Source organism: Anoplopoma fimbria, chromosome 7 (assembly GCF_027596085.1).
Source record: "Anoplopoma fimbria isolate UVic2021 breed Golden Eagle Sablefish chromosome 7, Afim_UVic_2022, whole genome shotgun sequence".
Lineage (NCBI taxonomy): Eukaryota > Metazoa > Chordata > Actinopteri > Perciformes > Anoplopomatidae > Anoplopoma > Anoplopoma fimbria.
Window position 1 is genome coordinate 11,166,738 of NC_072455.1, and position 27,732 is coordinate 11,194,469.

Below are 27,732 nucleotides of genomic sequence, written 5' to 3' on the forward strand. Positions count from 1 at the left end.
ACTGAATATGAACCATGAATCAAAAAATATGCAACCCTATGAAAATACTCTTTAGTAAATCACCTGGCTTTACTGTTTTAATTGAAAGGCCCTTTCTATCACACCATCGCAAATACAATTCAAACAGAGATTAATTGTGGAAAGCATTTAATAGTTTATCAATTATTTAATTCTGATCCTTGATCAGCTCTATTAAATGCTCTCCAACTGTTGTGCTATAGCAAAGCATCACCGAAAGAGATTCTTGGCTCCAGTCTGCTCGCCGTTCACACCTTTACTTTAAAAATTAATATATTGGCCAATATGAATAGTTTATCTAACGTGGCTAATGACACCAAAATGATTAAGACATGTGCATGCCAATGTAACTACAGTGGGGGAAATAATTATTTGATCCCTTGCCGATTTTGTAAGTTTGCCCACTGAAAAAGAAATGAACGATCTATAATTGTTATGGTAGCTTTATTTTAACATTGAGAGACAGAATATCAAAAAAAAAATCCAGAAAATCACATTATATAAAAGTTATAAATTGATTTGCATTTGATCGAGTGAAATAAGTATTTGATCCCCTAACAAAACATGAGTCAGTACTTGGTGGAGAAACCGTTGTTGGCAAGCACAGAGGTCAGACGCTTCTTGTAGTTGGTCACCAGGCGAGATCTTGCGTGGAGCCCCAGACCGAGGGCGATTGATGGTCATTTTGTGTTTCTTCCATTTCCGAATAATCGCACCAACAGTTGTCTCCTTCTCACCAAGCTGCTTTCCGATGGTCTTGTAGCCCATTCCAGCCTTGTGCAGGTCTACAATCTTTGCCCCGACGTCCTTAGACAGCTCTTTGGTCTTGCCCATGGTGGAGAAGTTGGAATCTGATTGATTGATTCTGTGGACAGGTAATGTGAGACAGATGTTTTATACAGGTAACAAGTTGAGATTCAGAGTACTTTCTTAAAGTGAAAGGACTAATCTAACCGGTATGTGGGAGCCAGAATTCTTGCTGGTTGGTAGGGGCTCAAATACTTATTTCACTCAATCAAATGCAAATCAATTTATAACTTTTATATAATGTGATTTTCTGGATTATTTTTTTTATATTCTGTCTCTCACTGTTAAAATAAACCTACCATAACAATTATAGATCGTTCATTTCTTTGTCAGTGGGCAAACTTACAAAATCGGCAAGGGATCAAATAATTATTTCCCCCACTGTATATCTGCAAACTAACCCGCTGACCGCATGCGTCAGTTCGTTGCACTTATTGTATTCGTATTAGTCTGTTGCACTTATTGTTTTCGTAGTAATTTGCTTCTGCACTATACTTTTGCTCTGGTTTATGCTTTTAGATGCTTGTTTAAGAAAGGAGATGCACTTATGACTTCTGGTGACTAGTAGTTCTCTTGAATACCTATGTTGAATACACTTATTGTAAGTCGCTTTGGATAAAAGCGTCTGCTAAATGACTGTAATGTAATGTAATGTGTCAGCCTATTTTATTATGTCATTATGTCCACATACACTTCAGTGTTGATTCTTATTTTCCACCCCCCCAAGGTGTTCACCCCAAACTTTTTAATTGCCGGTTGCACTTTGACTGTGGATTCTATTTCACAATATACATGATAACTCAGCACAATGAACACACAGGTCAGTTTTCAGACTTTAGACAGACTTTAATTTTTACCTGGATGTTAGAAATCAAGACAAAAAGCATTATGAAACTCCAGCATATGTCCAAGATGTGAAGGTTCATATTCATCACGGAAATGAAAATCTATTTAATGTGACTATTTACCCCAAAAAAACAAAAAACAAAAAAACATGTTCACAATGTCATTTGATAAAAAGTTAATTTCACAAAAAGTATGATGTAACCTAAGTGTCATACATTTTTAACTGTGAAAGTCCATATTTGGGTACAGGTGTGACGTTAAAGCCCACGAGTTAAACAATGTAGGTGATGAAGCATACAGTACTCTTCCTTCACGTATGCAGTAACAATGTGAACTTACAAACACAAATACACTAAAACACACATAGTAAAACATTAGATGCTTCTGAAAAAAAATTGTTAAATCCAATTTTGACTAACCTTTAAAACATGCACCATGCACTAATTTAATTTGTTTCTACTCAGACTAAATAGTGTATAAACATAGAGCTTCTTTCAGAGGGTCAAAGATTCAGTCTCATGAAGAGACGTCAGCCAGGTTGTAGATGAACCCAGTATCTGCACTTAGAACTGCAGCAATACCACGACACGTAAATAGGACAATGAAAGGTGGTCGACTTAGTATCAGTTGTTCTGCATTTTGAATGTACCTAGAATGAGATCATAGCATGTGAGGGCATTCGAGCATTCAAGTTGTAATCTACTCGTTGGATATTATGGTTGGTGAGCTTTATTGTGGCCTCATTCTTAGTACCCCCTCCTCATGTACACTCTTGGCCTTTGATATTACCAATGAGATGTTATGTTTAACGTTTCATTTTCAGTGATTCCAATGGCACTTCGGCTATCCTATCCACTAAATGACAGGCAGCTCTCACCTGGCTGTGTGGGACAAGGATTAGTATGTATAGCGTGCCCGATCAGCGCCCGGATGGTCATAGGAAGAGCTCCTTGGGAGGGCCGGCACTGGGGAAAGGCGCGAACGCTCATATGAGAATCCATCTGCCTCGACTGGGACTCTCCGAATCGGACTCCGGTCACGTGCGTAGTATGAGGAGACCGGGGCTGGTTGAGGAGGGAGGGGGGGGCACTCGTATGGGTCGAGGCTAGAGGGGGGCAGGCGATCCCTCATTAAAGCCGTGGAAGATGATGTTGATGGAGCAGGCAATGGGACGGCGCGGTGTTCCTCGAAATAACTGCCTCCGAAAGCATTGGCCCTGTACTTCTCGTAGTAGTCCACGACCCCGTACGGATCCCGTTCCTCGTAAGGCGACCGTCGCATCGGGTAGGCTGGTACCGCGCCATAGAGCGAGCCGTTGCTCCTGTGTGCCACCTCGCTGCCGTACATCCGAGCCATGCTATGTTCGGCGACAGCGCTTAAGCCGTAACCGGGGTGCGGCCCGTATCTCATTGCACTCTCGTAGCCCGAACCCCTTCCGTAACCCGCCATGCTGCCGCCGTGACCGGCACCCCGGGAAAAACCATGTGCAGGGGCATAGCCGGCACCATAATCTGGGTCGCCACTGAAGTCCGGTTGATAACCCCTGTTGCGAGCACGCTCGCCAAATCTCGAGTCATCGTATCCATCAGACTTTGGCTCTGAGCCGTTTCTGTGGAAGCCATTTTGGTCTAGGGGGCATTCTTTGGACCAGTGGCCTTCCTGCCCGCAACGATAACAACCCGATCTGTCTCCCATTCCCGGCGCAGTACGCAGGCGGCTAGTCGAAAGCTTCACGCTCATCAGTTTGCCTTAAAAAGAAAAGACTCAATAAGGACTTATGCCTGCATTAGTGGCAAATAATATTTGACAATTCCTGTCTGGCATACAAAAGTCTCCTAACCAATCAATCAGTCTGGTTAAAAAAAAAATGCATTTTACTCAAAAATAAGCAATAAGTATGAATGATGAAGATATGGAAATATATTAAGATTTAAGCATTAAGAAAGGTATTAAAGCTGAAATCCGTAACTTCCAACACATTTTTGACCCACTGCGGTGGCAAAAGGAAACTCAAACAATGTTGATACCTCCGAGATGTGACAGAAGGTTGCACCGCAAGCGAGCTATCAGCTAATGCTAAAACCCGTCGGCAAAGTTTCACAACTTAAATTATTCAAGGGTTCATGTGACGGAGATTTTGTCATATGTGCCCGTGTCGCCGAGGGTTCGCACGCAGTGTGAATGTGAGGCGCAAAATCTGTGATCCAGTCCTGCACATCTGTGTGCACAAACCAATGCAGACCAAACAGGACCACGCGCACATCTGTTCTATGCAGTTGAATTTGATATGTAAAAATACAAATATGGTTTGTTAGTCATTACTTCTAGCATTACACTGAATGTACTTGCATTAACAAATACAACAGGTGTGACCTGATAGGTCAGTTAATTGCAGTAGGTGCCCATTTATGTTTTACAAGAATCTACCATACAAACCGACAACATTACGGATACCAGCTTTAAAATTATAAGGGCTGCCTCGCTTTCTTCAGCTTCCCGTTATCCTTCAGCTTTCTCTTTATACTTACCTGTGGTATGTCCATTACTTACCCATCAAACCACAAGAACTGAATGAAATATTCTTTCATGCTGCAAACCATTCATGTAAAAAAGGTTAACTCCCTATTAACCCCAGCCCGAGAGTTCACCTTTAAAAGCCGTGTTGTCTAAATGATTAATGGCCTCCACAGCATCCTCCATTCGATCCATGTGGACAAAAGCATAATTTTTTACTATGTCACACTCCACCACAGAGCCAAACTCCTCAAACTTGGCCCTCAGCTCCTGGTTGGTGCAGGCAATGTTGCCGACGTGCAGTTTGGTGGATCCTTTCGACTTGCTGCGGCTCATTTCCACGTTCATCGGCATGCCATTCAGCTCGTAATGGTGGAGGTTGCTGATGGCTTCCTCTGCCTCCGCTTTGTCGTCCATGTGCACGAAGCCAAAGTTCTTGACAATCGTGCACTCTCCAATTTTGCCATATTGGGAGAAGAGCGAGCGAAGTTCATCTGATGTGGTGTCAGGCGACAAGTTCCCGATGAATATTTTCACCATTGTGGAGCTTCCACGTCACTTAGGGAGGAGAAAAGAAATTAAGATTATAAGTATCACAATTCCATTAGAATACATTTATTATATGTGCAATTTCCCCTTAGAGCACTTATAAATGTCCTTCTTTGGATACATCAGCAGTGCTGATATTAGCTTATGGTAGATATGGTGTACAGTACAGAAACCAAAACTTAAAGCAAATTTAAATAGATATCAAGGCAGTTGTTTATGTTAAAAAAACAACTAAAAGATGAGTTGCTTTCAAATTGTGTAACTTTTAAATGTCAATATCATAGGTCTCAAAAATTCCAGTGTTGGTTGAATACCGGATTATTCTGATTTTCCAAAGTATGTCATCTGTACAAGGGATTGCAAAATCAATATGTATACCTGCAGATTCCATAGAAATAAATGTAACTTAAGCTGCAATTTTTTTTTTTTTTTTAAGTAACACAGTTTTGGATTCTGTCCCAGTTTTTATGTAAGGATCATAACATCTCATTGATACCACAGGTTCAGGGTCATAACTCTTGGTTTGACTCCTGCTGTTGATTACATGCCTTGATAATCTCCAAATCACATTCATACATGAGGAACACATTAATACTTATTTCCTTCATGCATACAGAGTCATAACTTTTTTGCAAATGTGGAGCTCATAGCTGTTCCTGTGACTTGGCTCGTTATATAGCTGTACATTGAATAATTATTTTGTGCAAATCCCAACCGATCCAGGTATCAAGGTGTACGTTAGGTAGCGTTGTCTGCACAACACAGAGAACGGATTTGCAATAAAGAAAATAAAATAATAATATATATATAAAAATCTTTGGCGAGTATCGATACGTATGAAATGACTTTACAGAGACACACATCTCTTTCGTTTACCAATCGACAGCATACGACGCGCATAATGGCTTCACGGCTCCATAGCGGGCCTTTGGTTAACGTTACCTGCTGACTAAAGTAGCGTCAGCCAAGTTAGCGGACTTATCAAAACGACGCTCAACAGTGAACGTTGCAGCCAGATCATAATGTTGGATTTTAGTCGATAGCGAAGTTTTTCCCACATCCGTCTTCCCGCTTGTAGGCCTCAGCTAAACACGCTGCACGCGTATAGCTTGTCAGTACATTAGCTTAGCGTAACCGTACAAACACCCCTATTCGTCGCAGGCCCAGCTAGCGGCAGTAGCTTGGAGAAACATTGGTTATTTTTGACAACATAGACACTTTTAGGTTCCCCCGTGTTGCATTAGAAACATTTGCTACCTTTCTAAAGACGAGTTGTGCGCCTAGTCCCTCGGAGAATGAAATGACGACTCTCGCTTTACCGACTGACATTGACGTAGCTAGCTCGTGACCAGGAAAACACCATGCCAGAGACACACAGCTAGCTCGGTTAGCACCTTTAGGGAGGGACCGCAGAGCGTCTATGGGCGGGGCTACCGTCACAGCGTGCTAAGTGCTATGCTATGCCATCATGAGCTGAGACGAGACGAAACAGTAGGAAATAAGCAAAATGCAATAAAGCACATCCTAATATTGGGACAAACCTTTTGCCAAAAGGTTTAGAGAACGAGATAGGGATGTGCTACAATAACATATGTTATGCCCTTTAGATTTGGGGTCCAGCACTACACCGTAAACCCCATTGTTGAAGCAAAACCTCATCCACCGAAATAGAGAAGTCTAGTTTATTAGTGTAGCTGAAAACATCTCTTTATGTATATATGCAATTATTTATTTTGTCAGCTTACGTACTTAGACAAACTATTAAAATAACTCTCAAGACTAGGCTATATCTTCTAAAAAAACATGACACAATAAAGGGCAATAGAAGCACTTGTTGAAGAAAAGTAGCCCTTGATTATGGCTGTCATAACTGTTGAACATAGATTTGTAGTCTCAATCATCTTGTCTAAAGGTTAAAGGAAAACTTTTTTTGAGACCCCTTGGAGGGGTCATACCCCCAGACTGGTAAACATAACCACTGATCTATACTAATGTTTCAATGTTAAATTTGATCCATATTGTTCTCTTCTTTCTGAACCATGACCTGCGCACGCACGCACACGCAGACATCATCAAATCAGGGTTTCAAAACAAAGAACTGAAAAAGTGTCACCAAAATTATTTTGGCTTTATTAAAAATCATATTCACTTTAGACATTATTTTTTTTAATTCATGCTAGTACTTTTACAGCTAGTATGAAAAATACAAACCTCAAATCCACCTATGTGCAAAAACAAACGTAAGGCACCTTCAACAAACCACAAGTGCCTAGCGATTTACACATCCTAAGCCCTGAGTCCTGCCTCACATTTCTGTATCTGTTATAGATAGTATAAACATCCATCCCTAACTCAAGTTCACCACATGAAGGGTTATTTTCTGTTGCCATTAGCGGCTAAAGGTAAACTTAGTTAAGGTGTTTCTTAGCAGCACAGCGCTATGTCAGCGGACGCTCTTATTTCGGTGCTGCTCAAAACTTAATTCAATTTGGACTTCAGATCAGCAGAGAACTCGTTATAAAATGTATGAATTTTATATTTTTTTAGACACTTTAAAATAGAAAAAGAAATGAGACTGGAATGTTTGAAATTATCTGTGTCCTAACTGAACACCCAGCCACGTCAGTTTCATGGATATGGATTCAGTTCTTCATTGTCTTCTTCAGTGTCAACCACCGAGTCCATTCATGCGCTACAGAGGCCAACGAGAGCAGGTTTTCTTTCTCACCCACCACTAGACTGTTACCGAGAACTTCACCCTTTCAAGCATAACTTTTTATGCTGTGACGAAACATACCGGAGGAGTCTTCAACGTCGCTGCACATCGATAAGACACCAATGATGATAATTTTTTCAACATTTATATTTATCCACTTCCATATAACTGATGTATATAAAGTCCCATGTGTGTCTGGGAGCACAATAAGCTTCTTCTGCTCTATAAGCAACTGATGCAGCATGGGTAAACCCTCATCCCACTCAAAAAAGTAAAAGTACATTTTTAGATATTGAAACAAGAAAACTTCTTCTATATGACAAACAGCAGCCAAACAATTGACATTTGCTGAATTTAACAATTTTCTTCATGTGAGGAAGAAACAAGAAAAAAAAAAAGAAGGAACATGGCAAAAAAACTGAGCTGGAAACCTGCAGAGCAAGTGAGCGTATTATTGTTTTATACATCATACAATGTCAAATGGTGCCGTCCATTCTTCTTGAGAACAGGTAAGGTGAATGCGATTGAAAGAACAATTCATCCGCAGGCAACTGGTATCATGGTACCCGGAAGATGCGGACACAATTTCGGATCTTAATTTCCGCACCTCGCGCGGACCGATGGAATCACGTCGCTTGAAGAAATGACGGCAAAGGGAAAGTCCTGTGGTTCACAAACAGACCTAGAAAGAGAGCAAATTCCCTTTTCAGAAACAGGGCTCAAACCCCCACTATCCGCAGCACAGCTTCACAGGATTCACTACCTTAAAAAAATCCAAGCTAATATGGATTTTTTTTAGATCCCATTTCCCACTGACCAGTAACGTTTTACAGTTAAATGTCCCACTGATCAGAGACCTATTGTCAGACATTGGTTACGATGTTGCTCACCTTGGCACCGTGGCTTTAGTAAGGCGCATAGCGTGGCGGATAATGGTCCTTGGGCCGCGGAGCAGAGTAGGAGCTCCGGGAGCCCGACCCCGGTGACAGCCGTGTTCGCTCGTAGCCCGCCGATGAGACCGGCAATCGTCTGATCGGGCTGCGGTCCCGTGCATAGTATGCGGCAGTTGCGGCGGCCGATGACGATGAAGGCAGCGACCGACGGTCGTATGGATCTACACTGGAGGAGAGCTTTGAGAGGGAGGAGGGGGAGGTGGGGGAGGGGGAGATAGGACATGCGACGATCCTCGAAATAGCTTGAGCCGTATGGGCGAGCTCTGTACTTTTCATAATAGTCAACACTGCTGTAGAGACGGTGACGGTCGTAAGCCGGGGACCTCTCTGCGAAGGAGCCTGCTGCCCTGCCGGCGTACCGATCCCCCAGCTCAGTGCTGAAGCCGCTGAGCCTGCGAGGGGGTGGCAGCAACCCACCTACGTAACTCGCCCGACTATACGCAGAGTCGCCCATGTAATCAGCTGCTGAAGATGCCATCTCGTAGCTGCCCCTGCCATAACCAGGGCTGCGTGGGGGGCCCCGGCCGCTGCGGCCTCTTGTGCCGTCACCTTGGCTACCATTCCGACCGACTGGACAATCTTTCGACCAGTGACCATGTTTCCCGCAGGCATAGCAGCCAGTGTGCTCTCCCATTCCTGGGGCGGTGCGAAGCCGACTGGTGGATAGCTGTACGCTCATCAGCTTGCCTTGTGAGGAGAGAGAAGACACGCATGAGACTGTGGGGTTCTGACACGAAAGGCTCTTACCGACTGTAAAACACGTTAAATGCATTTCACCCACAATCCCTGAGCAAAGGCATGAGCCGCGCCATGTGCAGGAGACTTGTGCCCTGTTCACCAGTTACACTGCTGCTGGTTTTACCCGAGACACCGGCAAAGTTTTAAGAGATTACTTTCAGTCCACCTAGTCAATTAATGCGGAAAAAAGCCGGTTGATTTTACTTGTCATGAGAGCTCTATAGTGGCAGAACAAAATCCAAAATTCGTATCTATAGACAGCAAAGACAACTAGCTCCCCCTCGCCAAGGAGTTCACCTTTGTAGGCGGTGTTGTCCAGTTTACTGATGGCGTCCATGGCGTCCTCCATTCGCTCCATGTGAATGAAGGCGTAGTCCTTTACTATGTCACACTCCACCACCGTGCCAAACTCCTCGAACTTGGCCCGCAGGACGTCAGTGGTGACGCCTTCGCCGAGGTTGCTGACATGCAGCTTGGTTGTGGACTTGGGCCTCCCTTTGCTCATCTCCACATTCATGCGCCAGCCGTTCAGCTGGTGCTGGTGGAGGTTTCGGATGGCCTCCTCCGCCTCCGACATATTGCTCATGTGTACGAAACCATAGTTTTTGACAATGTCACATTCTGAGACCTTTCCGTACTTCTCGAAGAGCTCGCGCAGCTCCTCGGGTGCGGTGTTGCAGGCGAGGTTGCCGATAAAAATTTTCACCATGATGAAGTTCTGTGTATCCTAGAAGATAAAGAAAAATATGGTGATTATTGCTGTAAAACCACATCCAATATTTAATTACAGTAATGGAGATGACAGGCGGTGCAATTAATATATTTTATTAAGTATTTAGCTTAAACTATGGCAGTCTAGTGCTGTCATATCAGATTTTCACAACACAATTGTCCTGGCCAAAACTATTCCGGATAACAAGATTATTTTCTATAGAAAATTTGAAAAACTAATAATGTTTATGGTCAATTAAATGTTTTACTTTATTGTGTGTCTTGACTTTATACTCAAAGTAGGACTGTAGGGAAGTAGAGAGAGTCTGTTACCATAACTGTACAAAAGCGTGATTTAAAGTGGCCCTATTATGTTTTTCCACTTTTTCCCCTCTTCTTTAGTGTGTTATATATATTTGTGTACATGTAAAAGGTCTGTAGAGTGTAAAACCTGAAGTCCACGCCTAAAAAGAAAGAAGCTCCTGAGCTGCCTGAAACAGCTCCATTGAATTCTCTCCGTCACTTCTGTAACTTTATGAGGTCATAATGTAACGGAAGTGACGTAAAACTCCTTCCGGCTAGTTTGGCCTTCAAACAACAAAAGAGAGAGATGGAGCTCCAGAAGAAAAAAACATTTTTGAAATGTGAAATGTTGACCAATCACAACAGAGCGGGCTAGCTGACCAATCAGGGCAGACTTTGCTTTCCGGAGGGAGGAGCATGAGCTACAGGAGTATTTCAGAGAGAGGGTGAGGCAGGACAGCCAGGATGAGAAAAACAAGGAGGACTTTGAGCATTAACGCATGTTAACATGTTGTAACTATAACTTGAGATAAAAATATGCACCCGCTAAATAGCATAATAGGGCCTGTTTAAGACGCACTGGCTTATTTACAAAATATAATTTATGCATTAGCACCATGATTTCAATATAGCATTTTTTGTAAACATCCCAGTTATCATCAGTACCTGTACTTTGCAACACCCCGAAGTCTAAAACAACGGACCTGCATAAAATCCTCCCTTCATGAAGGTTGTAGTGTTTATTAAAACCGAACTTTATGATCATTTTAGAGGATGACGTTTGTAGTAGGGCTGCACGGTGGTGTAGTGGTTAGCACTGTCGCCTCACAGCAAGAGGGGCCCGGGTTCAATTCCCGGGCTAGACAACCTTCTGTGTGGAGTTTGCATGTTCTCCCCGTGTCAGCGTGGGTTCTCTGGCTTCCTCCCACAGTCCAAAGACATGCAGGTTAGGTTAATTGATGACTCTGAAATTCCCCGTAGGTGTGAGTGTGAGCGTGAGTGGTTGTCTGTCTATATATGTCTGCCCTGTGATAGGCTGGCGACCTGTCCAGGGTGTACCCTGCCTTCGCCCATTGACAGCTGGGATCGGCTCCAGCACCCCCGCGACCCTTAACTGGATAAGCGGTTACGGAAGATGGACGTTTGTAGTGCCCTTGAACTATATTGAATTATAAAGAGAAATGTTTGTTATTCAGCCTACCCTTATTGACATAAATAGGGCAGACAATATAATAGAAAAACCTGTAGTATAATACGTTTATAACCTGCCATCATTCCAAAAATGTTTATGGAACCTGTGACCGCACAAGGGACATTGCTGAATGTAGTTGTGGTGTTAATCCTTAAGTATTAGAAACCAACACTTGAATTAGGATAGATTTATTTTAGTATTAACCCATGTTCCATTCTATTATTAAAATATAAATAAAACTGATACACTATACTGCATATAACTACTTTTGTGTTTCTTTTTTGTTTTGAACACGTATGCTATGCTTACTGAGGGACGGGGGTAAACCTGGTCGATCCCAACGATCAATCCAGGCATATTTGAACGTATCTGTTAAAAATCAAATCAAATTATGACCTTTTCTTGACTGTGCTCGACTGTATTTTGTCACCCCAGCCTGCTGCTCTCTTACTGCAGCCGGCCTCAACACGGCGAGCCTTTTACTCCACATATGAGCGGAAACAACGGTGTGAGAACAATAAAATGTGTTAGGTAGGGCTTGCAATTAACTTTTCCTACACCTTTATTCAACTCTGACAGATGTCAGACGATCACTAAAAAATTGGATATGTGAGCATTGTGAAATGTGTCGCATTCACCCATTTCAGCATTTTATCCATATAATAACAGCAATGTCAACTAAAAAAAATATAATTTTGAAAATATTTCAAAATAGAATAGATATTGAATGAAGTTGTCAGTGAAAAAAGTTTCTATAATAACTAAACATAATTTTCAGGGGGTAGATATTGTGACGGGTTTTAATGGGTTAAACTATTGCTGTTGTGCATGTCAGATATTTGCCATATGTTGGACCGGTTTGCGGTATAATGTTACGTTACACAATCTTTATTTAGCACGGAAGGAACTGGATTAATGTGACACTCACTGGCACTGACACAGAATGCAAAACAAAACGTTCAAAACTAAAATATGCGATGAAGACCTCCTAAACCGAGGGAAACTGTAGTGTTATGAAAGGGTCAAACCCGGGTTAAAAGTGCGCGTGTACCCGTCGAGTTTAATGACAGGATGTAAACCAGCCAAGCGACAGACACCTAGCGTTAGCATCTTTGCTCACTAGCTGTTTACTTATGATATACGTTTACCATAATTGCCTCTAATAGTTGAGTAGCTTTCAATTTGACTTAATCTGCTTTATGTGGTTTGCTAACGTGGATAGGTAAACAAGCCTAACGTCAGCTAGCACGTCTTACTAGCTAGCTAGGTTAGCTCTTTCAGTGTATGTGAGCAGCCTAAACCTTTCTCTGTTTTTTTGTGCAACGCTCCCATGTTCGTCCACGTCTCAGTGTAATGGCGTTCTCACGTTTGGGAAATGAAGGCGTATGAATTCAGTAAGCTAGCATTAGCTAGCTAGCTAACTAACGGCTGCTAATTTAGTCGACGTCCATTCGGAGAACCTCCAGATCGACGCTACGATGACGGTTACGCATCAACAACTTCCTAAAGAGTAGTTTAGCTCATGCTGTCACCGTACTATCTCTAACTCACCGATTCGCCGACGTAGGCCTCAAAACCAATGAATGAAAAGTGAAATGGCGGCGGCACTGCAACCGTGACGCTGCCACGGTTTGTTCTACTTCCGCAAACACATCGTGCTTATTTACCGCCACCTAGCGACTGGAAGTCTGCACTGTACTCGTACGAGCATATTATGCAAAATAATACATGAACTAATTACTTAAGTACTGCTCCTATATGTTTGACAAACTGAGTAAACTTGATTTTTTTTTTTTAAGATACAGCTGCAATCAATGGCAAGTAGATTTTCTAATAATAATATTCATTTTTGACTTAAAAGGTGTACAAATCAAAGTATTACAATATATATATATATATATATATATATGAAATCTAATTAAATAATGATTACTGTTTTTGATTAACAACAGGGCGACACAACAAATAAAGATGAAATAGCATCAGTTGTATCCTTGAACTGATGCTTGAAATAGCAAAGACATCTGGAAGAACCCCATTGGCTCACTTTGTTTCAATAAATCCCATATTTAATATTTATAAATTGATCTATTTTTAAACTATTTCTTCTTTCAGTTCATTTTATGGAACACATATATCCAAATATTAATTGAATAGCAAAATAAAGTAAATATAATATACGTTTCAGTTGTATCTTTTGTTGATTTCTTATGTACTTGACAGCAAAATATATCATGGGGTAAATATTACATTTATAAAGGCTTGTAATCAAGATATCCTTAAATGTAATTAAAACCCCTCAGGGCTAACAGTTGTCAAAGCACACAAATACAATAAACCATCATCAGTAGTTTTTTTTTTGTTGCTCAGAAATGGAAAATAAAGTTTTCACCACAAGCATGACTGTCATCTGACATCTGACTAAACCTCCGTTGAGGCTCACAAGTAAATATTTGTAACAACATTGAAAAATCTTCTTCACCTTAAAAGGATATTCATATTTTTATTGCGCATATTACAACCCTTCCATACCGTAATGGCATTCTATATTGTTATATACTAAAAATGTATACACAATAACAATAAAAACTTCAAAAAAACCAAAAAAAACATAGCCATATGCATATTATGTCTTTCAAGTATCTCTGAGGGAAAGGTGAGTGTTACTTGTACAGTTCCCCTCCATAAATAACAAATATAATTACACACAAAACTCTAATGTAGTGGAATTTACATTTTAGTCAAACTAGTAGATGTACACTTTAATTGCATTCAGTTTCTATGGCACCTCGTGTAATAAAATGTACATTCAGCCTATGTTTAAGTTGAATTAATAACAAAGCAAATGGAGAAGGGACATGGTTGGAACAGTGTTTGGCACAGATGAGTAAATGACAGCAATGAAAAGACCCTTCATGTTCACAAACAGTACAGGACTTTTCACCACTGAGGCGCTCTCAGCATGGTGGCAGAAGAAATCCTCATATAATTACATTTAAATGTAATTTTCAGAATAATGTGGTCTTGGGTAAGTATACGTTTGAGGAGTTACACACACTCTGTAGTATTCAAGCTGATTATCTAAATATCACTGATATGTTGTTTCATGGGGACCAATATGAAGTCAACTTTTTAAACTAATCATTTAAGATGAATAGGTATCAACTACTGTACTGACTATTCATAATGAACCTGAACACATATTCCTTTAATAAACAAACCAAACGATGGAGTTACTCCAAAAAAAATCTCATATCTGTGGTTTGAGTGATGGAGAATCCTCAACTAAAATCACTTTGTGCTCCTTTGGCATGGTACGGAAGAGGATCAGGACACGTGTAAAAAATATCTGAGTTGAAAGAGTTTACTGTCAGAATTATTTCCTCTCAGAATTTAAAGTTTTTTTTTCTGATATCAAGCTTAGGCTGTGTACAAAATCATTCACTGTTTCACTACAATGAAACTAGAATTAGCGCCTCTCGGTTGTATGCCTCCGCCAAACAGTGAAAATGCAGTTCACATCCATGTCTGTCCAAAATGTCTTAACGTCATTATTTTATCATATGAGACATTTGTGTGAAATTGTCATAATTAGCCTACCAATTCTCAAGTTATGGCCAAAAATGGGTTTTGTTGAGATCACAGTGACTTTTGACCTCCAATTCTATTCAGTTCATCCCAGTCCAAGTGGATGTTTGTGTCAAGTTTGAAGAAATTCCCCTAATAGAGATATCACAAGATTGGTACGGACGAGAGGTCAAAGTTACCTTGACCTTTGACCTCCAAAATCTAGTCAGCTCATACAGCCACTCCTGAGTTATTGCTTGGGTCACTATCCCTGCGCTGTTATGTCACTGCGGTCACAATTGAACCGTGTCTAATCAACGTCGGCTGGTGGACCATCCATAATAAATACAGACATAAAAAAAGCTTTTTTTGTTGAGTGAATTTAAGTCCCCCCTGGAAAGCAGTGATGCAGCATATATATATATATATATATATATATAGGGGTTTTATTGTGAAAGGTAAGAACGGAAGGAGTAAAGTGGGGTGCGCTTCAGTTGTCAATGAATATGGGGGCAATAAGCGTATTTAATAAATACTAATTCCGCATGTGTCAGTTCGTATCAGTTCGTTGCACTTATTGTATTCGTATTAGTCTGTTGCACTTATTGTTTTCGTAGTAATTTGCTTCTGCACTATATTTTTGCTCTGGTTTATGCTCTTAGATGCTTGTTTAAGAAAGGAGATGCACTTATGACTTCTGGTGACTAGTAGTTCTCTTGAATACCTATGTTGAATACACTTATTGTAAGTCGCTTTGGATAAAAGCGTCTGCTAAATGACTGTAATGTAAATGTAATGTAATTCATTTGTGGATGATGTGTTGTGATGTTTTTCTTTCCCCGCAATGCATGACGGTATAATGCCTGGTTAGTGACCACAACTTTTAATGATGCATTATGGGATCCATTTAGTCCACTGTATAAGGTAAAATAATTCTCATTAAACACTGGGATAGCAGTACAAAATGGCAAACTCACTTTATAGTCCACTATATAGAGGGTAACAGCCTCAGAATTCACACTTTAATCTCAGAAGAACTCAAATTAACTTTTTCACATGGGCCCCTAATTATTTTCCGTCGCTGGGTGACATATGCTGCGTTCAAGGTTTATTCTCAGGAATGGATGGGAGGAGTGTGTAAGATTTCCACGTTTACAACTTGGGAGCATTGACGTCACTGAGATATATTCAGCCCTTTCAGAAAAATCTGACTTTCAAAGTCAGTTGAGTTGAAGTGAAGCGTTGATTACGGTATCTCAGACATGATGTGAATGCAGCATTACTGTGTGGAGAGACCAGTGTGCATATATACCCAGAAAAAGGCAACCCCCTATGGCTGAGTGGTGAAGCTGCAGTTCAACCAATAGAAACAAAAATCTTTCACTTCCTTTACATCTTGTAGCATTAATGAGAAACATTATCACTTTAAGGGGATGTTAGATTGATTAATGTGATTGATTGATTGACAGACAGTCACAGCCTATCACACTCTGTTCCTCCCATTTGACTAAATATCCTGGTTCCAGTGACTGACGGCAGCAAGCGGTGCACAAATAAAAGCTTCAAAACAACAATTCAGAAACATGTGAGTGCTGACACAGATATTATGTCAACGTTTTTCTACAGTCTGGCAGCCGTAGATCTCACTTATCAGGAATGGAACGGTGTTCCCCTCCAGCGCTCTCGCTGGGATCTAAGCTGGTAAGAGTAAATATGTTTTGACATGAAAATCTTGGCTTTTGCAGACGTAAGAATTTGAAACTTAGCATGTTGACATGTCTCTCTTGTACACGTGTTGCCAAACAGCTTACAGGTTGAGTTTGGGCGGGCAACTGGATTCCATACTGACATTAGAGTCCGTGCTGGTGTCTGCTGCTGCTTGGTTTTTTCCCCATCACTGGGTTATAGAATAGATCTGCATTCTCTTCAGTGTGAAGTGGAGTTTGAAGACCCCGTTTTTTTCTCTCAGTAGCTGCTTTCATGTCCGGTCAGGATGTACAGGTTGCTGAGTGCAGAGGGCTCGTCTGTGGGGGTGCTCTGAAGGATAATGTCCCTGTACAAAAGTCAAGGTGCATCAATCAAACACAACCAAAGAAACGCAGAGCTGGCCCAGAGCTTTAGCTTATGCTAAGTATCTAAATCTAGGATTTGATGGGACAATAAATGAATGCATATCAATCTTACAATTTTTAAACACTTTTAAAAGACGAATGAACACATCCTTCGCTTATTAATGAACTAGAATTCCCACCAACGGTTGTATACCTCTGCCAGTCAAGTTGCAGTTTACATCCACGTCTCTCCAAAATGTCCTTACCTTATCCTGTTAGATATTTGTGTTTGGAGGCATTCCGCGCTACAAGAACCACCACTACTACTATTAACACTGACATTACTTGTAACAGGACTACCACCAGTACTACTATTATCAAGACTACTAATGTTACAACTAATAACCCTTTCCACACTACTACTTCTATTCATTCTGTTACCATCGCAGGGTTTCCACTCTTTTCTACTGATCGTTTTCCAGGACATTTTTAGTGATGATCTAACCGGTATGAGGGACAGGCATCACACCACACACTAATATGTTCATCACTGTGGGAGTCTATGGCTAGAGGTTGACTATGAAATCATCTCTTTTGTGCTTAAAAATGATGAGAAACTGATCATAGAACAATACAATACAGTTACCAGCCAACAGTCACTGGAAAGATAATGTTTTTTTAAAGTATTTAGCGTTTTGTCCATTTAAGTTGCAATGTCATCCCACCTGCATGTGCTACCATGTGACGTCCCTTCAGATGGACCCTCTTTTGGAGAGCTCTGACAGGTAGCCTAGAAGTTCATACTCAGCTGAAGGAAATAGATTTCTCTAATTTCCCACGTGTTTTCACTGACTGGAATTAATTGGTCAATCGAGTTTTCCAGGACGCGTGGGAACCCCTGCATCACTAATAATAAAATCTGTTGCTGGGTAAGAGTATGAAACCAAACAGTCCTCACGTTAAATAAAGATAAAACTGAATTAACAGTTTTTGAAGCTCACAAAGAACAAATTAGAATTGTATTTATATCAGCTACTGCACCAACGCTGCACTGCAACTTTAGTCTTCCGTTGAATCTACTTTATTAAAGCTGGGGTAGGCAGTTTTGGTCTTCATGGGGCATAAAATTCCATAAAACCCTTTCAGCATAGTAATTCAAGTGGTTCCCCAGGGGAGGCAGTTTTCTGGAAAAGGCAACGTGTGCACGCGAGCCTGCATTTGTAGCAGCCAATAAATACTCCTCTTTCTGAAATGACTTTTGAACTGCCAATGAACTAGATTTTCAAAAACCTTTAAACAGAGCCAAGAGGAGGTGCAGAAGTTTTATTCAGATCACTTGAATTACTAGATATTGTTATGGATTTTTTTGTCCAATGACGCCAAAACTGACCTGCCTACCCTAGCTTTAAATTTGAGCTTATTTTTTATCCACAACCAGTTCTAATGCTATTGTTTCACCAGTGAAGAAGTTAAGGTTCGTCAGAAAACCTACCGGTTTGTTCCCAAGACTCGGAATGCTCGACTCTCATCTGTAATTTCTTGTGTCACCTGGAGATAAAGATGACATTTTTGTAGATATGTTGCAGATATGACAAACACGCAACATCAGTTCAGTCCCTTCATGACGCAAATCTTGAAATCTCATCACCTCATTTGAATGGAAACTCATCCCCTTGAGGCCGTGCTTCCAGAAGGCCAGCACGCTATCCTGTAAGCAGACTGATAAAACACATTGGGTCACTCAACTGTCAGCAGGAAACATCACTCACTGTGTTCCTCACATGATCGTTTATACCTAGAGTTTCGATGGGGAAGTCGAAGACCAGCTCAGCGGGAAGCTCTTTGGATGGAAGCCCCCGCAGGTTCACTATCTTCACAGTTTCTGCCAATCCACATGCGGTATATTAGGAGTTTGCATGAAAGATGGCTGGAGGATTTAGAACGCGGGTCGAGATTACTTACTTTCTAATGCGATGAGGACAGTGTCTCTGTCCATTTGGGTCACCTGCACTGCCTTAAGTGCTCCGCTGTCTGCAGAGCAACAAGAGAGTCGAGTCAAAGCTTGAAGATGGACGTTAGAAACATGCAAAGGAAGAAGAAGTCCATCCTACCTGGTGCTGAAATAGGCGCGCTGTTGAGCTCTATGATATCAAACTTGAGCTCTTGGCCGATTGGCAGTGTCCCGTTGCTACAGTCTCTCACCCCGACGCACAGCTGAGGGAACTCGTCGGACACCAACACCAGCAGCTCAAATATAGGCAGAGAGTCCGGCAGCCTCATGGCGATATGCTGCAAGGGCAAACACATGGCAACACGAAGAGGAGGAGTCAGTTTGCATGGCGCTAAGAATGGGATCGATTTAAGTAAGAAGTAGGGTCATTTCTCTCATAGACAATCTGACTTATTTTTGCAACCAGAGGAGTCACCCCTGCTGGTCAGTAGAGAGAATGCAAGTGTTAAGACACTCCCCATCTGCTTCACTCGGTAGAACCGGAGGTCGCCGCCTGGGTCAGATAAAATTAGACTTCCTTTAGTTCAGGCCAGAATTAAAAAGGTGCAATTTGTAAGATCTGGCCACATGCCCCAAAAAAGCAGGGGCAGCATTTCACCACTACTACTGGTCCATACAATCCAACTTTAGAGTCATCAGTTATTAAAAAAAAATACAACCAATAACTATCTAACTAATACCTAAACTTCAACCAAACTGGTCAGTGTGGCGTCAGCCTATCGTATATGTGAGCTATCTGTGTGCGTTTTGATAGTTTGTTTATTGGATTAAATCCAAAAATACCTCTCATATTTTCATTTGGTCCTCTCCCCCACCAAGAGACAACTTCGCCCGGAGAACAGCATACGGCAGCTCCTGGAGAGCCTTTAGTTAGCGGTTAGCTGTATAAACTCAAAATCAGCCAGCACAAACCCAAGCAACGGGGGTCTGACCCCGGGATACCGCCCGACCAGCCAGCTTTATGTTGCTGCTGTTACAGAGGTTATACCCGGCCTGCTAAGACTTACGGTGCCGGGTTTATGCTGGACAAATACCAGTTTCAGAATGCTAAGTGGAGGTCCGTCTCCTAAAGCTGCCACACATGCTGTCATCACTGCAAAAGTACTCCCTGATGGCGGGAAAGTTTTCTTGTTTCTGCCACTTTGGAATTAATCCAATAAACAAACATACACAGTCAATGGATGTATTAGTGTCCTCTCATTTAGGATAAGCTGTTGAGGTACAAGGTGTATTACAAGACAGGACGGGCCGAGGCTAGCTGGTTAGCATTCTCGTTTCAGTAGATACCTCTGCAACACAATACGTAGACGTCTTTGACATAATATCAACCCCGTGACCTCTTCACCTCCTGTTGATAATGTTGATTTCTTAAATGTTTTCAACAAAAATTTTGGTCACAACTTAAACATTGCTCCCTTAAAACACAGACATATTGCCAGAGCTGGTATTTACTATAAGACCAGTGCAGGTTAAAGCCAAACATCACTCATTGGTTTGTGGACTGCTGTTATGAAGCCTCAAGTTTGGCAATTTTGCCGTCGCCATCTTGGCTTTTTTGCAAATGATAAACGGAGGTGACCATATTTGGACTGAGGAGGATTGACGTAGTGACACCGGATACGTTTCTGATAGCGGCAGCAACCTGTCAATCACAGTAAGCTCGCCCTAAAGCATACTTGACTCTAAATGGACCACAATTTGATTGAACATCATGCTGTATTGAAGAAGACTTGAAACTAGAGATTGAGACCATAAACTCATGTTTACAATGTTTACTGAGGGAATAAATCAAGAGAGAAGTAGAGTCAGTTTCTCATAGACTTCTATACAACCAGAGGAGTCGCTCCCTGCTGGACAGAAGAGATAAAGAAAGTTTTAAGACACTTCTGCATTGGCTTCACCTGGCAGCACTAGAGGTTGCTGCCTGGTTGAAGCTCTATAACAGAAATACACAAATAACTATATTTTACTTAAAGTGCCTGTACAAACCTTTAAATGCATGAACTTCTGCAGAGGCTCATACCACAGAAGAAGAACCAGGCCAGATGGAACCGCCCCACATAGAAAAGTGCTGTCTGTGTATGGGTTTCTTGCTGAGAGAGAGAGAGAGAGAACAAAGGTTTGGGAGTCTGTTGATGTCATCGCTGAATAAACTAATATGATAAATGTAGAGTGAAGTGTGAAGTGTGCATCACCTACCTACACTACATCTTCTGCAGCCTTTAGTGTCGGGGATCTTCACAGACGTGGCAAACTTTCTGTGGCTTGAGAGATAAAGTGTAGTTCAGTAAAAATATCTTACGTTGGTGCCGCCTAGTGGAAACATTAAGAATGTCACTGTTACAACAACTGCTGGTACCACTAATGAATGTCCTGTCCTACCTGGAGCTGATCCTCTCGGTGAAGCGGCTGGTGCTGAGCGACAGACTGCCCTGTTTCTTCTGCAGGTGTCCCCTCTGTTCAAACAGAGCGGCCAGACTGTGGGAGTAGAGCTGGGAGGACTTCCCTGCAGGATGGATACTTTCTGTGAGCAACAGATAACGAACAGCACGCCGCTCTCTCTCGGACAGAACCACGGGACATTTTAAGGGATTTGTTACCTGATACGGACATCAGCACGTTGTTCATAACATACAGCCATGTGCACCTCTGAGGGAGCAGCTGTGGGAGGAAAGACAAGTCAACACAGAGCAATCTTTGAATTCCTTCAATCACAATGTAGGTCATTGCATATCTCCATAACCACATATTTAACGATATAGCATGGTCTAAAATTAGTTTAATTCAGTCAGTAAATAGTCTGTATAAAACCACACAGGGTTGTTTACTCTTGTGTAAACTTATTCTTGACAATACTGAGTATTTTGTCATTAAATTTAATTACCTTTAGTGCAAAATAATCACATTTTTGAAGAAATTTGAGTTAGTATGATCTTGTGGTTATCAATTTAGAAAACTTATTTGTGTATCATGATATCTGGATATATGATTTCATCACAATATGATATATCCGAAGATAAATTATCGACCAACCCTACTTGAGGTATCAGCTCGCTCCAAAAACTCAATTTTCTGACAGAGAACCGTGGCCTCAGAGTTGGAGGTCTAGACATTCTCGCCTCATACACAGCTGCATACCAGCCCATTGTTTAACGGGATCCAACAGAACCACATCAACAAAAAGCCAAGATGCAATCCTGAGGTCACCAAACTGGACAATCTCAAATCTGAATTGGTAACCAGGGACATCCCTGGCAGATACCCACACCCACCTAGAACATTGCTCAAATTACTTTTCATAGTGCGAGCACAGCTCTTGAGTCAACCGACTGACCCGAACCCGACAGTTTTGCTGTTTTATGTCCAAACCGACCCAAGTCAGACGCAGTTAATGTGAGCTGAAGCCCAGAGTTTGTGTTACCTTGTCAAGCAATTGTTGTTAGTTACCATGGTTACAGTTATTATTTACTCTCTAAATAGCAAAATCAGCAAAAACAAGAAGTATCCCAACACATTATAGTTTCACTAAAAACAAACTGAAGCACAATGTCAATTACGCTGAACCAGACCCAAACCCAACATAATTTGTAAATATTTGCGTAAACCGGGATCATAACAGGTACCGTCGGGTTTCGGTCTGGTATCTACACTCTGGACTACAGTACCCCCAACAGTACTCCCTGAGGGACACAATGATGAGCCTTCTCCAAGTACACAAAGCAAGTACAGGGTAAGAGAACTCTGATGACTGGACCCAGCAGAAAGAAAACAAACAATAGTAAAATAATAGTGAATACACAGATCAGCCCTTTTCTTGCCTTCTCTAGTGTGTCTTCATGAAGTTCATTGAGGTTCAGTGTGTAGATGCCCTCCTCTGCCCCAAGAATAAGGTACTGATCTAAGAAGGGAAAGTGTGTGTTAAAGGGAGACCAGAATATAAATGTGGTGCATTTCTTGTACAGTTGATGACATATCTAGCACAGCAGACTTTATTATTACTAGAGATGCAGGCCGTTAACAGACATGTTGTCCTACCTCTCGTCTTGGGTAAAACCCATGTGACGGCACAGTAGATTTGAAGAGGACAGCCGTTGAAGACCTTGGAGAAGCAGGCTCCCATCTACAGAACCAGCACAGTAATTGAATCACCATCAGTCTGACATGGTAACAGTGACCCTTCAATTTTGAAAAGACATCCATTCTAACAAAAGCGGCATGTATGATTATTACAATAATAACATTATGTGATGTATTCAAAGTTGCACCAAGCTACTTTACGTGTTGGGGACTCCCAACATCAGCAAGCAGCAACTGAGCGCCAAGGTTTCCAAAGATACCTTAGCTACATTGAAAAGCGTCAAAAACTGAAGCACAAGAAACACCCAAAAATATTTGATGGAATAGAGTAGCGATAAAAAAAAAAAATCAGCTGTATTTTCACATAAATAAATAGGTGCAGTTTAAATCATGCCATGCGTGGAAGCTTATCTTGTTAGTCGTCAGGGCGTTGCCATTGGTAAGTTTTTTATCGTAGGTCACATGCTGTTAGATGTCACACTTACATGGACTTGAGGGGTAGGAGGAAGTCCATGACAATCAGCCCTCTAGAAATGTCAAAGGTTACACATAACAAAACATCGGGGATGATAAAAACTCAGATGCATTACAAATCAACATTTTGTGTGGTTTCATGATTTGTCACCATTAGACGGACATTAGGAAGTTATAAGGTTAGCAAATCACACAAGGTTTTTTTTTTCTTCTGATAGGAGAGACAGATGTTCGGCTTCAACTCACAGCATCCTCCGTCTTTTTCCGCAGTGTGCTCCATTCGGGTGAAAGTGGCGTCTCTCTTCTCGGAGAGCCAACGGCGGCGACCTTCCTCTTCTCTGCTGCTGCAGCGTCCCCCCCTGGCAGAGACGGACCACTGCAGCGCTGTCTGATGTCCTGTGTGGCTGAGCACCTGGCCAACCCTTGTCAAACACAGGAGAGAGGAAGTCTACGTTTTAGAGCTGGGTATTTGTAAGCAATGCCTTTATGGTATCAACCAAAATAACAGAGTACAAACGATACATTCAATTGATCCTAGATCTTGAAAGAAAATTAATATTTGCATGGTTTTGCTCACAGCCAATCATCGCAAGCCTTCTTTCATGTAATGCAACGTGAGACTGGCCCACTCATGGATAAATAAAGCCAGGATTGGCTGCCTGCACACGGCTCTCAACATGGAGATGGCTGAGCTGGCGAGCAGTGGCTACCAGCTAACGCCGCTTGCAGCTAACGTTGCTAGCAGCTATGGTATTTACAGCGAACGATGCAAGCAGCGAAAGTTGCTAGCAGCTACAGTGCTAACAGCCGACAAAGCGAAAAAAAACGGCAACAGAGCTAGTGTTTGCCTTGGGGGGGAGTGGAGAGTGGGCGCTACGCTTCAGCTATAACGCAGCCCAGTCACCGTGTGTCAGGACGCCGTTATTAACGGTAACGGCCGTATGAGCGCAGAGCAGCTGCGATTAGCTAGCCAGCGGGACACAAAGACAACTTCCATTCGCATGAAAGATATCAAAGCAAGAAGAAAAAACTATCAAATTAAATACTCATGGCTCAGTGGTAGAGCAGTCTCTCAATCAGAGGATCGGCTGTTCGATCCCCGGCCCCGCTAGTCCATGTCAATGTGTACTTGGGTAAGACACTTAACCCCAAATTGCTCCTGCAGGCACTTGTGGGCCATAGGCTCAATCACCATTATTTTAACTCAATGGGCGATAGATAGTGACTTAACAGGCTTTTATTCAAATTAAATCTCCAATGTTAAGACCTCAGACTTGCCTGTGTGTGGGACTTGGGTGCTCCAGGCTACATATAGCCTTAGATAAAGTCAAACAAACCTAGTCGTCCAGCCAACCAGAAAGCAGTTTTTCTTAGTTACTGAAAAGCCAACATGTAGGATGTCCAGCATGAGCTCTGAGGAAGGGCCTGGTGAGGTGTTGTACCTGTAGTGGAGGTGGGGTCATCAGTGACAGCAGCGTCGGGGCCCAGTGTGCAGCTGGGTCTCAGCGTCGGGTCGCCGTCCTCTGTTTCTGGAGTTAAGGAGCTGAAGGCCGGCAACGATGCTGTTGATGGACTGAATAGACCACTCTTCCTACCTCCCTGAAAAACACCAGCACAGACATGAATTACTCTGAAGGGCTAATGGGGTCATCATGTTGACTAACCATGTGAGCCAATTGCATACTGCATACTAATCCTATAAAGTGTATACCATGTTATAATGTTGCTGTAGTAGCAGATCCACCATTCCTATCTCACTCCACGGAAAACACCAATATGCACTCTTTGTACGTTATAAAGCCATAGCTGTAGTGATGGCATCGTCAATATATCAGTTGGTCTGTATGTCCAACACTATCAGTCCAGAGAGAGTCTCTATGAAATGAATTATTCATCTGTTATTGGAAACTGAACATTTATATATGTTGGAATTAATGCTTTTTTTGCTCATTCAGCTGACCGGTTTACCTATTTATGATTTAGTAGGTTTTTCCCAGTAAACATATCAAGTCCTTGTAAATAATTAATTGAAATGTACCAATTTAACACTGTCTGGGTTTTAAATCATTTTAGTTGGTTAGATGGCAAATCAAACATCTTAACAAGAAACGTCTCAAGAAATAGTTTGAAAATTAGAAACGTGTAAAAGCTGACTGCGATGATGGCAATGGTGGTGAGGACAACAACTCCCATGATCCCGCACTACCTCACCAAACTCTGTCTTTGGTTATTGTTTTGATTGGGAGACCCTTTAAACTTAAATTACCTTTAAATTATGCCTTTAATGCTACAATTGAATTATTAAACCTGTTAACATGCTAACACAGCAGGCTAACATGGCACATGCTAAACATTGAGATATTGACTTTCAAAGCTGATTATTTTTTTCCATAAGTGAAAACTTCAAGGTTACATGTGTTGTATGGAGTACAGTAGAATGTGGAGGACAGTGGTGTATGGAGTACAGTAGAATGTGGAGGACAGTGGTGTATGGAGGACAGTAGAATGTGGAGGACAGTGGTGTATGGAGGACAGTAGAATGTGGAGACATGTAGAATGTGGAGGACAGTGGTGTATGGAGGACAGTAGAATGTGGAGGACATTGTCCTGAGCAGCCAGTAGTGTCAAACAGAATTAGATCAGATGGAATCAGATTTATTGTCTCAAAGGCATGTTTTGAGACTGTGGGAGGAAACCCGAGTACCCGGAGGAAACCCACGCTGACACGGGGAGAACATGCAAAGTCCACACAGAGAGGAACAGGGGCCAGGAGCTCTCTGTGGGGCCACAGTGCTAACCACTGAGCCACCGTGCTGCCCCCCGCAACTATGAACGTATCTGCAATACCGCTCCTGACAGATGGCATCCATCGGCCACAGGTGTGTCGATAGAGAGCATGCATGTGATATGTTTAGATTTTAAGTCTAATTGTTTTTTTCTTATGCTTCTGTTGTAATCTTTGATCAATCTCTTGCATAAGAATTTCATTTTGGATTAATACAATTCTATTTTATTTTATAATAAATGCATGGTGCCATCACATGCATACTCTCTACATTTCCTGCGTGAAATCCACTGAGGGAGGTGTTGTGTTCATAGTGCGATCAGAATGTCCTTTTGGCCCAGGAAAAGAAGCGCTTGAAGCAGTTCTTCTTCTTTTTCTGCTTCTTCTTGGGCTCTGTGTCGTCTGAAAGTCAAAAGGAAATTATGGTAGAATCCACAACAATGGTAAAGACCTCAGCAATTCAGACACACATGGAGGCGAGCATTTTCTACCAGATATGGTGGAAGTGAGTTCTTTGTGTTCCTGTTCCATGTTATGGTCCTCAGGTAAAATGGGAGGAGGAGGAGGGTCATATTTAGCCACCCTGGGGAACTCCACTGAGCTTTTTTCAGAGTGGTCCTCCTGCCAATCCAATGGACTAAAACACATACACACAGTTAATATAGGATTCCCTAATCTTCTCTATCTGATGACTCACAGAGGAAATCATCTCACCAAGCTTCACTCTGCTGCCCGCTGTCCTCATCCCACCGCAGGCAGCGTTCAGCCGGTGCAGGCCGCACCAAGATAACACCTGGAGGGGATGTGTCTTGGGTTGATTCGCTAAATCCACTGGTGTCACTGGAGATGTGGAATTAGACACAAGCATTTCAACGGACAGCTGGCTAGGAACTCATCCATTATTTGCCGTTCAAAAAAATCTGAAACGGTCAACACAAGGAGAGGAAATAGTCTTACCAAGTTTCATACTCTGTCGAAGTGCTGCTGTTGGTTTGTGGAGTTTGAGCAGAGAGAACAGCTGGTGGTAATGCTGAAGCTGCTCCAGAGGGTTTTTTTGTGCTGTTAAATGAAGACAGGCGCAGTCACTCAAAACTGCTATTAAGTACGTTACATGTTTATGATCACCAAATGCACACATCGAATGAAATGCATCACATGCTAATGATCATAAACAACGTAAATAGCACTTACATTGGCCAGATTTTGTTACTGATGTGTCATTGTTTACAGAATGATTAGCAACTTGAGATGCCAGTTGCCGCGCTTACGACCAGATTCTTCAAAAGTAGCCAGTTTACAATCAATAATAAAAAGCTAAATCACCAGCGGACGATAGCCCTTCGGGTTCTCAGATTGCATTTCGGCCAATGTGTTCCACCCCTTTTGATCTCCACGGGGACAGTCTACTTGCTTGCCCGCA

The 27,732-nt window shown here is 41.9% G+C and overlaps 3 protein-coding genes across 6 annotated transcripts in view; all 3 read right to left on the minus strand.

The window, feature by feature from the left end:
* Nucleotides 1-1,658: 1,658 nt before the first annotated feature.
* rbm4.1 (RNA binding motif protein 4.1) lies at nucleotides 1,659-6,142 on the minus strand. Its single transcript, XM_054601207.1, has 3 exons — nucleotides 5,992-6,142; nucleotides 4,320-4,743; nucleotides 1,659-3,419 (listed from the first exon to the last, which is right to left on the minus strand). Exons 2-3 carry the CDS (start codon nucleotides 4,723-4,725, stop codon nucleotides 2,569-2,571), a joined length of 1,257 nt encoding a protein of 418 aa, XP_054457182.1. The 5' UTR covers nucleotides 4,726-4,743; nucleotides 5,992-6,142; the 3' UTR covers nucleotides 1,659-2,568.
* Nucleotides 6,143-6,874: 732 nt separating this feature from the next.
* LOC129093352 (RNA-binding protein 4.1-like) lies at nucleotides 6,875-12,965 on the minus strand. Its single transcript, XM_054601353.1, has 4 exons — nucleotides 12,899-12,965; nucleotides 9,439-9,868; nucleotides 8,341-9,090; nucleotides 6,875-8,132 (listed from the first exon to the last, which is right to left on the minus strand). Exons 2-4 carry the CDS (start codon nucleotides 9,848-9,850, stop codon nucleotides 8,077-8,079), a joined length of 1,218 nt encoding a protein of 405 aa, XP_054457328.1. The 5' UTR covers nucleotides 9,851-9,868; nucleotides 12,899-12,965; the 3' UTR covers nucleotides 6,875-8,076.
* Nucleotides 12,966-13,744: 779 nt separating this feature from the next.
* map4k2 (mitogen-activated protein kinase kinase kinase kinase 2) overlaps nucleotides 13,745-27,732 on the minus strand; it is a 39,172-nt gene continuing 25,184 nt past the window's right edge. For all 4 annotated transcript variants that reach the window (XM_054601170.1, XM_054601168.1, XM_054601169.1 and 1 more), the window contains 15 exons: nucleotides 24,970-25,126; nucleotides 23,774-23,949; nucleotides 23,539-23,580; nucleotides 23,012-23,096; nucleotides 22,795-22,874; nucleotides 21,577-21,637; nucleotides 21,359-21,482; nucleotides 21,176-21,240; nucleotides 20,966-21,069; nucleotides 19,077-19,254; nucleotides 18,928-18,996; nucleotides 18,761-18,847; nucleotides 18,614-18,684; nucleotides 18,458-18,513; nucleotides 13,745-16,967 (listed from right to left, as the gene is read on the minus strand). In XM_054601170.1, the coding sequence (XP_054457145.1) occupies nucleotides 16,880-16,967; nucleotides 18,458-18,513; nucleotides 18,614-18,684; nucleotides 18,761-18,847; nucleotides 18,928-18,996; nucleotides 19,077-19,254; nucleotides 20,966-21,069; nucleotides 21,176-21,240; nucleotides 21,359-21,482; nucleotides 21,577-21,637; nucleotides 22,795-22,874; nucleotides 23,012-23,096; nucleotides 23,539-23,580; nucleotides 23,774-23,949; nucleotides 24,970-25,126 (1,443 nt within the window). In that variant the 3' untranslated portion in view covers nucleotides 13,745-16,879. The remainder of the gene's footprint in view (nucleotides 16,968-18,457; nucleotides 18,514-18,613; nucleotides 18,685-18,760; nucleotides 18,848-18,927; nucleotides 18,997-19,076; nucleotides 19,255-20,965; nucleotides 21,070-21,175; nucleotides 21,241-21,358; nucleotides 21,483-21,576; nucleotides 21,638-22,794; nucleotides 22,875-23,011; nucleotides 23,097-23,538; nucleotides 23,581-23,773; nucleotides 23,950-24,969; nucleotides 25,127-27,732) is intronic.

Bases quoted from the DNA above. Each gene is read 5' to 3' on its own strand.
- LOC129093352 (XM_054601353.1), bottom strand. From the start codon at position 9,850: ATGGTGAAAATTTTTATCGGCAACCTCGCCTGCAACACCGCACCCGAG. The intron at 9,091-9,438 runs GTGAACTCCTTG...TCTCCTCACAAG, and splicing joins GGACAACACCGCCTACAAAG to GCAAGCTGATGAGCGTACAG. The intron at 8,133-8,340 runs GTGAGCAACATC...CTCTCTTTCTAG, and splicing joins ACTAAAGCCACGGTGCCAAG to GTCTGTTTGTGAACCACAGG.
- rbm4.1 (XM_054601207.1), bottom strand. From the start codon at position 4,725: ATGGTGAAAATATTCATCGGGAACTTGTCGCCTGACACCACATCAGAT. The intron at 3,420-4,319 runs GTGAACTCTCGG...TTTCTTTTTAAG, and splicing joins AGACAACACGGCTTTTAAAG to GCAAACTGATGAGCGTGAAG.